Genomic DNA, 12,803 nt, shown 5'->3' with positions numbered 1-12,803 from the left:
CTCTAACTGCCACCCCCGATTCAAAAAACCCCTCTCAGCTCCTCCCTGCTCTTTGTTCAGGCAGAGGTGTTACCTGCCAGTTGTAGCCCCAGGGTCATCCTTAGCCACTGGGAGCTGCTGCTTGCCTCAGACATCCAGCCTGACTCACACATGCACTCCCCCCACTCCATCACATCACACCCATGCTGTCCTGTGAATTCCAGGATGAGTGCCGCAGTGAGAAGCGGGGACATATGGAAACTGCCCCAACCAGAGACCAGTCTACCAGCCTGGTGTCTTCTCTGCCACAGTGGACAATGGTCGCTGAAACTGCCACTTCTTCTACCCTGTGATTGATATCTCCAGCCAGGCCACAGCAGTTGTTCATTTCAGTGCCCAGCGAGTCAAGGGCGTTAATGTGATGCTGTCTATGAACAATTCTAAATAGTTCAACAGGGTCCAGATCTTGAGGACAAAGACGGTGACCTGCTTTGGCTCACAACAAACGCAGCGTGAATCATTTTTTACAGTTTTATGAAAGATGTAAGAAAGGAAAGCTCAGAAACATTTGCATGTGTAGCCTCAAGCACGACTGTCCGTGAGTGTAACTGCAAGAAGTCCTGTGGCACTTCATAGACTAACAGATATTTTGGAGCATAAACTTTTGTGGGCAAAGACCCACTTTGGGTCGTTGCCCACGAAAGCTTATGCTCCAGAATATCTGTTAGTCTATAAGGTGACCCAGGACTTCTTGTTGTTTTTGAAGATACAGAGTAACTCCGCTACCCCTCTGATACTCGTCAGTGTAACAGTATCCCTGGTTCCTGTCTCATTAGCAAGAGAGAGTTTCTGCAAGGGAACCTCCTCTGCATCCCACTGGACCATTACGAAGGGCAATAACTGTCCTTTGAGGCGAGGAGAGGAGGAAGTGAAATGAGATGCCTTAGAGCTCCTGCTGCTATTAAAGTCCAGTCCTGTGTCTTCTAAAATTAAACAAGACAGCACCACCCAAAAGGGGAGTGAACAGAACTTGCTGAGATAGAAAGCTCAGCTTGTCTCTGGCATTGATTCTTGCTTGCCGGAGAAATGTGGGACCAGCATATGGTCTGATCGGCTGCTCGGAGACTGGTAAACTTGTCCAAGTGTTTGTACCATTGCTCTGAGCTGCCTCTTCAGGGCTGAACTTACAGCAGTGTGGTCAAAGAGACAGTCTTGTCCGGCTAAGCCAGGCTCTGATGAAACAGAAGGCAAAAGGAGAGGGAGGGAGGGAGGGAGGAAGGAAGGAAGCATGCATGGGGGGGGCATGAGAAACTCATGTCCCGCATCCTAGGTGGTGCAAGGGATTTAGCCAGAGCTGGTGGCAGCATCATCAGGGTCCCTCTTGTTTGCCCAAACTGGTCACCGCATATCTCAGGATCAGGCTGTTGAAAGCTCAGTGATATCATGGTCAGTCTCAAGGTGCCAGGAGAGGGTGTGGATGGCAGTCATGGTGGTGAAACTCGCTCCTTTCAGTTCAGCTGTCTGGACCCTGAGAAAGTATTATTTTGATGGGCCCTAGAAGGGCTGACAGAGACCACCCCATCTCCTCATTGTTGTGTCCATCAAACAGGCCTAATTCCACATCATTTGACCCATTAATTTCTGATTCCATTCTGCTTTGTTTACTAGTCCCGACCTTAATGCAGTCCTTGGGCATTATCAGCAAACTGGTTTGCTGGGGTTGATTCAGTGTTTCTGCCTTCAACTTTTGCTGGCTTCTACAAGCAATTTGATGCAACTGTCTGAGTTGGATGTTTATTACCTTGGCCAGCTTAAGAAAACAGTGGGGAAACTGGTTCCTGATCCTCCCCCAGCTAGTGCCCTGAAGCAAGAGGTTTGATGTCATTCCCTAGTGTTTTAGCTTGTACCATTGCTGCTGCCACAGACCCAGCTGGGCTCTGCCCCGAGTACTCCTGTGCTGTCCTACCAGTCTGAGCTTGTAGTGGTGGGAGGCTGGAAGATGTTGAGGGAAACATTCCCCCAGGGTGCAGGCACCCACCATTTAGGTTTTACCAAGCCAAGCCCCCTGGAATCTCATGGCAGTCCTGGTTCCATCCTGTAGTGGTAATGGATATGGAGCCTGGATCCTTAATGCTCCTGCCAGATATTCTAACGGGGAAACTCCATTATCTCTTAGCAGTAGAAGGCAGGTGACACACAGCTGAAAGTAGCTGCGGGTGGTAGATTGTCAATTGTACACACACTATCGGGAGCATTTACTGGAAGGGGACTCTTTCCTTCTCGTAGAGTTTTGACAGGGTAAATAGAGGGCAAGTGAGTGACACCAGCAGGCAGCTAACGTGTTGCTGGACCTGGCTGGCAACATGGGCAGTGGAGCAGCGGAGGGTTTCTTCTGAAGTCATGCCAAACTCTCTCCAACCTCCTTGGCAGCAGCGCATGAGTCACTAGCCTGGCCCTGTTAGCACCTTAAAAATAAAGTGAGCTCCGGGAAAGCAGACCTAAAATTAGGGGCACTTCCGTGACTCGGGCAAAGCGTGTGGGGGGGCCTGTGAACTCACCTGCATGCTCTGTCAATGCACCTCCTGCCCGACCTGCAGCCTCAGCTGTTCTGGTCCTGGCCCGTCCCTGCGCCAGCTCTCCCAATGCATCTCCATGCCAGCTCCCACTCCCCTGCTACTGCAGCCGTAGTCCTGGGCTGCAGATTGCCAGGTGCCTGCAGATGTGTGACAGGCAGTGCCCGTTGCAGACTATCTCATGCCAGTCGGGTCTCAACTGCATTGAAGGCCTGATCTTAAGAGCCCAACACCCAGAGCCCTGGGCTAAGCCCTGGCTGGCTCTGAGCACTGTGACAGAGTGATGCTCCTCCGGCTTTGCAAAGTGGTTTTGATACAGCAAAATAAAAGGGCAGGAAATAAGGGAATGGGGCTGTGCTGGGGATGAGGGGCAGAGTCCCAGCCAGGGGTTCATGGTGGGGGGCGGGGGGGGGTTAATGCGGAGGAGCTAAAAGTGTGTGTGCACCCACAGGAGAAAGGGCCCTTAGCTGAGCTGCTGTACAGCACCAGCAGGACTATGGGAGGGGGGGTGTGGTTGGGGACAAGGTTGTCTGGAATCCTGTGCCAGGAGTATGCAGGGCCGGAAAGCTCCCAGCCCTGAGCTGTGCCCTTTGCTGTCTCCTGGGGCCCCCAGGGTGGGTGGGGAAGGGACTGGACTTGTAATGGAATTAGGTGGTGTTGGGCTTGGTGTTGCAAAGCTGGAGTGTCCATTTCCAAGGGGATTTAGGCACTTTGGTGTCTAATTCCCATTTTGTGTCAATGAAAAGGAGTGAGGTGGGGCCATTTTGGGCACAGCAATGCCTGTGCCTCCACAAACCGGGCCGTTGTCTCATCCCCCCCTTCAGTTAGCCCCCTGTGCCTGCCTTTGACCTCTGCTGGGCAACACTGCTGTGCCTCAGTCCGAGTACTGATGGCTACAGCCCACGAGAAAACCATGAATGGGCCAGCCACCCTGGGGCTGGGGTGACCCTGTACCCAGTGGGGGTTGCTAGGGAACAGTGAGAACAACTTGTGCTCTTCCAGTCAGTCAGAGCAGAGCCAGCCTGGCCTTGGCTGTCTCGACCAGCCCTACAGCTCAAGAGGCTCCCAGCCTGCCTCCTCAGGTCCCAGAGTCATAGAACTATAGAATCCTGGGGCTGGGAGGGACCTCAGGAGGTCATTGAGTCCAGCCGCCGGCCCAAAGCAGGACCAACCCCAACTAAATCATCCCAGCCAGGGCTTGAAAACCTCTAGGGATGGAGATTCCACCACCTCTCTAGGTAACACATTCCAGGGCTTCACCACCCTCCTGGTGAAATAGTTTTCCCAATATCCACCTAGACCTCCCCCACTGTAACGTGAGACCGTTGCTCCTCGTTCCGCCATCCATCGCTACCGAGAACAGCCTCTCTCCATCCTCTTTAGAGCCCCCTTCAGGAAGTTGAAGGCTGCTATCAGATCACCCTTCACTCTTCTCTTCTGCAAACTAAATAAGCCCAAATCCCTCAGCCTCTCCGCATAGGTTATGTGCCTTAGCCCATGGGGGTCCAGCGGCCTAGGTCCATGGCAGCTGTGCAGTGAGGCTGAGGAGGTCTTGGGAGGCCCAGCTGGATAGGCCAAGAGGTGGACAGGACAGCGGAGGGATAGATGGGTTGATAGGGACCTGCTACAGGTAAATAGGTATTTGGAAAGGTGGGCAAATGGGATCTCAGATACACAGGCTGGTAGATAAGGGTCCATTTCTGACTTCTAAACTCTTGTCCCCCTAGACCCTATCTGTGCAGCTGTAAGGGCTGTACTCTGTAGCCGAGCCCAGCATGGTTCTATAGGCCATGGCCCATCTGAGCTCCTACTCTCAGCTCCCAGTTCCCAGACACTCTCCCTGTCCTGCAGCCACCTCCTTCCCTTCTCGGGAGGAATGCAGGCGCTGCCTCATCCCTGCTCTAGTCCAGGCACCTTGCGGATAGGAGAAGACAGCCATTAGGGGCTGGTGCCAGAGAGCTGTGTGCAGACAGATCACCAATGAGAAGATTGACCCTGACGTCATTAGGGGAGGGAGGAAGCGGGAAAGGTGCAGCAGGCAGAGATTGCACGGAGAGGAGCTGGGAGGTTTGCAGGGCAGGTTTGAGGGATGAGAGCAAAGTTCTGGCGATGGCTCATGGGTCCAGATCTGCCTCAGTTGTCACAAGTGTCATGAGTATCACAGTTTGGGAGTTACTGGCTTTTGGCTCAAAAGGGCAGAGCTGAGGGCGCCATCAGAGCTGAGGGCGCCATCAGAGCTGGGGCAGCCAGGACTGGACTGTCAGGGGCTAGGACTCAAGACTGCAGGGTACTGGCAGAGCTGGCTGTGGGGAGCTCAGGGCTGGAAGAGCAGGGGACTCCAGGTCAGGATTGCAGTGCACTGGCTGAGCTGGCTGTGGGGAGCTCAGGGCTGGAAGAGCAGGGGACTCCAGGTCAGGATTGCAGTGCAGTGGCTGAGCTGGGTGTGGGGAGCCCAGGGCTGGAAGAGCAGAGGACTCCAGGTCAGGATTGCAGTGCACTGGCTGAGCTGGGTGTGGGGAGCCCACTGGGGGTGATGCTGTTCTGAATTGTCACTCTCTGTTCCTAAAGCAGTGACAGCTGCTGTGCACTGAGCTGTGGTTAGCTTTGAGCTGCCCAGGTGAGCTCAGCCCACTTTCCTGAGTGACGCCAGTTAATTCAAAGCCCAGTGTGGGCATGATGGATTTCACCAAAGGGGGATATCAGAGGGAAATTAAGTCACCTCAGCCAGAGACTCTCAGGCACATGCTGGATTGAACTGTGCACAGCCAGTGGGGTTTGTTGCACCCTTCTAAGCACCATGACGAAGTGAGGCCAGCACTGGGGCCCCTGCACACCTGGCCTCTATACGGGACTGAGGAACTGACAGCCACTTCAATTGTTGCACCCCTCGACAGGCCTTCTACAAAGACAGGATGCCAGCTCTCACTCAGCACTGTCCATGCTCCCACTCAGCTGGAGCCCCCTCCCACTGGGGAAAAGTTCAGAAAAGAGCACTAAAAACGAGGAGGGGGTTGGAACGGGTGTCGTCTCAGGAGAGATTAAAAAGACTGGGACTTCTCAGCTGACAAAAGAGCAGACTACAGGGGGATATGATAGAGGCCATGACTCGTGTGGTGAAAATAAATAAGGAAAAGTTATTTACTTGTTCCCATAGTACAAGAACTCGGAGCCACCAAATGAAATTGATAGGTAGCAGGTTTAAAAGAAACCAAAGGAAATACTTCATCACACGGTCAACCTGCGGAACTCCTTGCCAGAGGAAGTTGTGAGGCCCAGGACTTTAAAAGAAGTCAAAAATGGGCTAGCTAAGTGCCTGGAGGTTCGGTCCATCAATGGCTATTAGCCAGGATGGGTGGGAATGGCGTCCCTGGCCTCTGTTTGTCAGAAGGGGGAAATGGGTGACAGAGGAGGGATCATGCCATGATTTCCTGTTCGGTTCATTCCTCTGGGACACCTGGCATTGGCCACTGTCAGAAGACAGAACACTGGGCTAGATGGACCTTTGATCTGACCCAGTCTGGCCCTTGTTATGATATTTGGTTGATATCAAGGGATACGAAACCCCTCCTGCTCAACCTGCTGCCATCAGCAACCAAACCTCAGGCTCCCCGTGAGAGGAGAGGGGAGCAGAGCGGAGGTATGACTTTCTGGCTCTGAGTGGTCCGAGGCCATTGCACTTGTCCCCTTTGTTCTCCAGCACTAGTAGGGCATGTCCTGCAGCTTGTCCTGGCAGTTCCTTAAAAGACAGGGTGAGCAAAGGTTTTTTAGGTCACACTCCCCTTTTTGGTCTTGCAATTAGCTGGCCCCCCCAACCTATGGGAGGACCCCAGGAAGGGATACAGGGGGGGCGCTCGGGAAGTGGATGCTGGGGGGCTCCAGGGAGTACCCAGAAGAGGGAGGGATGCTCAGCAGGAGAAGCCCTAGGAAGGACTCCAGGAGAGCACCTTTTCAATCCAGGAACTCACTGCCTGCTCCCCCCGCCCCACTTGATTCAGGGCCTCTGAGCATGCTGATTGGCCTAGTGGCAGGGGGTGGGGGGTCAGTTCTCATGGCAACATAGCCACCGGGCAGGAGAAATCAGAGGGACAGGGAAGCAGCGGAAGCCGTGGTGGGGAGAGGAGCCGATGGCAATGCTCCCCCTTGCAAAATGTCACCACCCCACGTTGTGCCCTCTGCCTTAGAACGTCTGTTGTTGCTCCGTATGACACGCACACTGGAAAGAGCATTGCCCTTCATACTGTCTGCCTGTTTCACCTTCCTCTGAGAAGCTGCCTGCATTGGCCACTGGGGGGACAAGGGCCCCGGCGGAGAGGGCCCTACGGGTCCACTTCAGTCTAGCAAATCTTTTTGGAATTTCCCATCCGCCCCGTGCTCCCCCCACTTCTGGGCTGAGCTTCACAGCAGCAAGGGCAGAGTTCAGCTCCCTCCGCCCCTGATGCTGAGGCCCCTGCCATGCCAGCTAAGGGAACCTTGTCTTAGTGGTTAGCAGTAGAGGGTCTATGACATGACACTGATGGCTTCCAGGGGGATGCACCCACACTGGCCAGTTTGTTCCATTGTGGCTGAGATATTTTAAGAGTGGGGGGTTCACTGTTGGGCTCCTAAATCCATGGTTAGGCACCTGAATTCCATTAAGTGCTCATTGCATTTGCTCTTGGGATTCAGGCCAGATGTATTCTGTGTTTAGCTCTGGATGTCACAGCTTCTCTTCAGGCCCCCAGCTGGTCCTGTCATTATTGCCTGCCTTCATATGGGGACCCAGGAGCTTTTGGACAAAGAGACTGACTGCTCACCTGGCACCTGTCTCTGCTGCAGTCTGTTTTGTGATATCCCATCATGGGATTTTCCCCCCACCCCGTGAATGTGACGAGTGCCCATGGACCTCTTACAAGGAACAACACACTGGGGCAGAAGAGAGAATGAGCTTGTTCTGGGCTGGTGGCATGGGAAGAGCACCAGTGGGTGGGGAAAGGAGGGATCAGAAGCTTAGACAGAGTTGAGATGCCTGGGGGAGTTATCAGCATTTGAAGGGGTTGATTGGGAAGGGCAGAGCAGAGAGATGTTGAGGACGCTTGGTGCCATAGGGCAAACTCAGGCTCCAGGACCTTCTAAGTCCTCCTTCCCCCGGGTGTTGCATCCCCTGTGCGCCTCACATGCCCCTCTCCCTGACAGGTCCTGTCGCTGGGCGCGGATGTCCTCCCAGAGTACAAGCTGCAGGCACCACGGATCCACCGATGGACCATCCTGCACTACAGCCCCTTCAAGGCAGTGTGGGACTGGCTGATCTTGCTGCTGGTCATCTACACGGCCGTCTTCACACCCTACTCAGCTGCCTTCCTGCTCAACGAGGAGCAGGAGGAGAGGCGTTGGGACTGTGGCTACTCCTGCAACCCTCTCAACATCATTGACCTCATTGTGGACATCATGTTCATTGTGGACATCATCATCAACTTCCGCACCACCTATGTCAACATCAATGACGAGGTGGTGAGCCACCCTGGCAAAATCGCCATCCACTACTTCAAGGGATGGTTCCTTATCGACATGGTGGCAGCCATCCCCTTTGACCTACTCATCTTCCGCTCTGGCTCCGACGAGGTGAGCAGTGGTATGAGGTAGAACATGGAGACCCAGACTGAGCCCTCGGAGGGTAGAATAGGAACCAGTCTGCCTGGGGTTTCTGCTCCCAATACCCTGCAGTTGATGGCATTACAGGTGTGGGGAGGGAGAGAGAGACATAGATGAGGGTGGGTGGATAGATGGCTTTGTCTAGGTATCTGACCTTCTCAGCCCCCTGTTGGAGATGTTAGCACCCTGACAATCTCCTGTCTAGGAGAAACCCATTCAGAGCAGGATACCAACAAGACTTAGTCCTCCAAGGGCCTGGAAGGGCTGGGCAGGGACAATAGCCAATCAGGGCCAGCAGGTAAGTTAAAAAGGCTTGCCAGTTCCATCTCCTGGGGAGTATCCAGTGAAGCTAAGTTAGAACAGGAGCACTTCAGGCCTCACCCAGAAGCTGAGCCGAGTTTCCATGATTAGCTGACGTGGCTCAGCAGTTGCTTTGGGACTGATTTGTAACTTTAAAATAACAGATGGCCAAAGTCTGAGTCCAGCCTTCGCAGCTGTTAGAGGACTGGCATGGAGACACTGCAGATGCACAGACAGAGAGAAAAGGGTGTACAGAGAAGTAGATGGAAAAGGAGAGAGCTTGGTGGTGGGGTGCGACAGGGTCCCATCCACTTGTGAGCACCACCCTCCCGTGGTGAAGGGGTGCCACGTAAGGGCTTTGCCTGGTCATTTGGCGCTTTTCTTGCTCCTTGGGTCACTTCCCCTGGATGCTGTCTTGTATGGTTGTCTTTCAGGTTCTGAGGTTAGGATCTGACTAGCCCTGTCCATGGTGCTGTCAGTTCTTGTATTAAGTTTGTGGTCAGTCTCCAGACACTGGGCCTGGGCCTTACCCATATCTAAATTCAGCTTGCACTCAGCTCTCCCTAGTGCTGCTGGTTTCCCAGTCAATATGTAGACCTGCCTGGGTAAACCTCCTTTTATACCTGCCTGCTGGGTCGTGAATGGCTGCTGCAGAGACAGTCACTCTATCCTGCCTGGAGAGCCTCTTTTCTGCTCCTCTCACTGGGCTGGGATATGGCCAGGCCTCTGTAGGAGGCATTGGGGCTCAGTCCACCCCATCAGGGGGGTGGGGGGAGAGAAAGAAGACTGATAAAGAGAGCAGTGTAGAAACATCTTTTTCCAGGCTGTAAGCAGCTGTGAGCTGAGATTGCTGGCTAATGACCCACCAGGCTGTAATGACAATATAGCTGCACTTCAGGGGGCAGCCCAGTGTTCTGACTGACCCCACACTACCAAGCTGTGGCCCACTCCACCAAGGAGCAGCCGCTGCGCCCTGGAGGAGGACAGATACAGGAAGGGATCGACCGGTGATTTGTGGTTTAGTACAGCAGGATGATGGCTCAGACCAGTGATCTGCCCCCAGCATCAAGGAGACCCCTGGACTAGCTGATCTGAGGTGTTTGTTCTAAGCGAAGAAAGATGCTTTAGGGAACACCTGTGAATGGTTTTACAGTGATTGGCTCGTGTTTTGGTAGCAGCCTGAGGCACTGCCGGAGATCAGGGCACCATCGTGTTCAGTGCTGTGCAGACACTGAACAAGAGACATTCCCTGTCCCGATCTAAAGAGACAGAGGACCGGAGAGGCAGTGACTTGCTCTAGTTCATGCAGCAGGCCAGAGGCAGTGCCAGAAATAGCAACCCCTGAGGGCCAGGATGGCTTAGTGCTGGGGTTAGGGGCTGATAACTTAGTTTCTAGAGTTTGGGGAGGTTCACTAAGCCTCTTGGAGGGGATGGCAACATCTCCTGGTTCTATTCCTGACGCTGCCACCAACACTCAGTGTCATCTCAGCCAAGTTCCTGCTCCCTCTCCCTCCCTTACCCCATCATGTAGGCTAGGGTGAAAGGACCATGTTGTTGTGCCACTGGCATTCAGCCTGGAACCTTGCAGCCCATTACTTATAGCAGAGCAAGACCCTTGTGACCAGCTTGTCCTCCTGCCCCATCTGCAAGAGAGAATCCCAGCTGGAATTGACTAGCCTTTCAGTTCAGAATTGGGTGGATTCTGCGGCTGCTTCTAGGCTGCTCATTAATCAAGACGGGTGGTACTGATATTGCACACATCGTTACCCCAAGGATCTCAAAAGCAAGTTACAAACTCTCATTAATTAGGCATGGCTACACAAGGGTCATCACCCCTCTTTAACTGAGCACAGAGAGATTAGGGAGTGGCAAGGCTGGGAAAGGACCCAGGCGTCCACAGACCCAATCTTCTGCTTTCACTTGTAGATACCTCCCTACTCAGAACCTGGTGTAGAAACAAATAGTCTTGACTTCTGCCTTAACCACTAAATGGCCCTTCCAATCCAGAGCCTGGATAAAGAGGATCCAGGAATCCTGACTTCCAGTCCTCTGTTCTAACCATTAGATGGAGCTGTACCCCAGAGTCACAAATGGAAACCTAGAATCCCCCATTCTAAATGTAGCCTCCACTGAGGTTTCCATCGGTTTCCAGGTAATCTCCATTTCCTGCTTGTCCTCTCTGCAGACCACCACGCTGATCGGGTTGCTGAAGACTGCCCGGCTGCTGCGGCTGGTGCGTGTGGCTCGCAAGCTGGACCGCTACTCCGAGTACGGGGCAGCTGTGCTCTTCCTGCTCATGTGCACCTTTGCCCTCATCGCCCACTGGCTGGCCTGCATCTGGTATGCCATCGGCAATGTGGAGAGGCCCTATATGGAGCACAAGATTGGCTGGCTGGACAACCTGGGCGATCAGATTGGCAAGCGCTACAATGACAGCGACCTCTCCTCTGGCCCCTCCATCAAGGACAAGTACGTCACGGCTCTCTACTTCACCTTCAGCAGTCTCACTAGCGTGGGCTTCGGCAACGTCTCCCCCAACACCAACTCGGAGAAGATCTTCTCCATCTGTGTCATGCTGATTGGCTGTGAGTACCTGTCGGGCCTCCCAGCCTGGTCCCCACTCACCCTCCAGGGCCACCTGACCCTCAGCTGCAGGGACCTCCCATTTGCTGCCTGCTTGCCTTCCCGGGGCACCGGCTGATCAGCTGAGGGATCTCCCCTATCCTGCCTGTTCCCACTTGCCCTTCTGGGATGTAGTGGTGGCCAGAGGCCACAGGGGCTGCTCTGGGGAGAGGAGTGGGTTAGCTGAGATTGAGAAGGGTGGGGAGAGCTTGCTCAGCCCAGCAGGCTGGGGGCAGACAGGGTTCTAAGCTGCCTACAGTGAGAACCTGGAGAAAGCCAGTGAGTCAGGTGTAGGGAACTGGTCAGCTTCCAGATCCATGACAATGAAACATGCGGGTCAGGCTGGGAACACTGGATCAGAGAGAGCAACAGTTTCTGGCTGCTAAGAGACAGAATGAGGGACCCACCCTGGTCTGACCCCCTGCAAGAGACAACTTTGATCTCAATTGTGCTTTGGCCCTATAGCCCCCTATCCCGTTGCCAGACATGTCCCCTGACCCCAAGCACAAGTTCCTCCATGCCATCCAGGACCCCCTGAGGCTGGGACCCTGGAGCAGTGCACATCCATGTGGCTCAATAAGGGAAGCAACTGGGACAAATCAAGGCTGGAGGAGGGGATTGGGTGCCAGGAGGACATCGGTGCTGCAGTCTGTGAGGTGGGGAATGAGAGCCGTTCCAGCCCTAGCTCCGCTAAAGACAGTTCTCTTCTGGGGGATCCCTGAGCCTGTCCTGTCGTTGCAGCGCTGATGTACGCCAGCATCTTCGGCAACGTCTCAGCCATCATCCAGCGGCTGTACTCGGGCACAGCCCGCTACCACACCCAGATGCTGAGGGTGAAGGAGTTCATCCGCTTCCACCAGATCCCCAACCCGCTACGCCAGCGCCTGGAGGAGTACTTCCAGCACGCCTGGTCGTATACCAATGGCATCGACATGAACGCAGTGAGTGCCCGGCTGACCGGAGGGGCACTGCCCCCCTCTCCCCTCCCCTGCACAGGGCTGAACTGCTGCCAGGCGAGGACCTGGATCCCAAGTCATCCAGAGCCACTGCCAATAACCATGAGGCATCGGTGCCCAGGGAAATGAGAAAGCAACTTATGGTGCTCCTTGCCTTATGAAGGTGCCTAGCTCCGTGGTGAGCATCCTGCAGGATCCTGAGCCCACCTCCACTCCCCTCTGTCCCAGTACAAGTGCTTTCAGTTTGGGCTGGAAGGAAGCAGGGTAAGATGAGATCATGTCAGTATCGCTTGGGTGCACAATTGGTGCCATGTGTGACTGAGCACTGGCATCCGTAGTTAGCCAACTGGCCAGGTACCTGGAGAACGCAGGAGGGTGGAGCGTGCTAGCCTAGGCTTTCCCTGGCTGGACGGCAGGGTGCAGACTGAGCTGCCTGCGCTTTGGAGAAGCATTGAAAGGCCAGTGCTGTGCACCAAGGAGGCAGTGCTTATCAATCCAGCTCTTCTCTGTGCTGCTGGTTGCTAAGCAAAGCAGGTTGTGCTTTTGGTGACAGGGAAGATGGCATTTAAATAAATTTCACTTGGGTTTAATTAGCGTCTGGAAAGGGATCAATAGGAGAGCAACTTCACAAGAGAAGAGCCTTTGCTGAGACCCCTTTGAAGAAGAAGAGTGAGCCTGGGCCACAGAAGAAGCCTTCCTCCTTAGAAACCAGCTGGCCAGAATGGGTCCTGTGAAGCCAAGGAAA

General features: G+C 54.2%; 1 protein-coding gene across 2 annotated transcripts in view; it reads left to right on the top strand.

Annotated features, from left to right (window-relative positions):
- KCNH6 (potassium voltage-gated channel subfamily H member 6) overlaps positions 1-12,803 on the top strand; it is a 139,628-nt gene that overhangs the window by 109,305 nt on the left and 17,520 nt on the right. For both annotated transcript variants that reach the window (XM_074979055.1, XM_074979054.1), the window contains 3 exons: positions 7,725-8,150; positions 10,666-11,065; positions 11,844-12,043. In XM_074979055.1, the coding sequence (XP_074835156.1) occupies positions 7,725-8,150; positions 10,666-11,065; positions 11,844-12,043 (1,026 nt within the window). The remainder of the gene's footprint in view (positions 1-7,724; positions 8,151-10,665; positions 11,066-11,843; positions 12,044-12,803) is intronic.

The sequence above is a fragment of the Carettochelys insculpta genome, chromosome 28 (genome assembly GCF_033958435.1).
Source record: "Carettochelys insculpta isolate YL-2023 chromosome 28, ASM3395843v1, whole genome shotgun sequence".
In the NCBI taxonomy this organism is placed as follows: domain Eukaryota; kingdom Metazoa; phylum Chordata; order Testudines; family Carettochelyidae; genus Carettochelys; species Carettochelys insculpta.
Note: the sequence above shows the minus strand (reverse complement) of the source record. Positions and strands in the feature narration are given on the sequence as shown.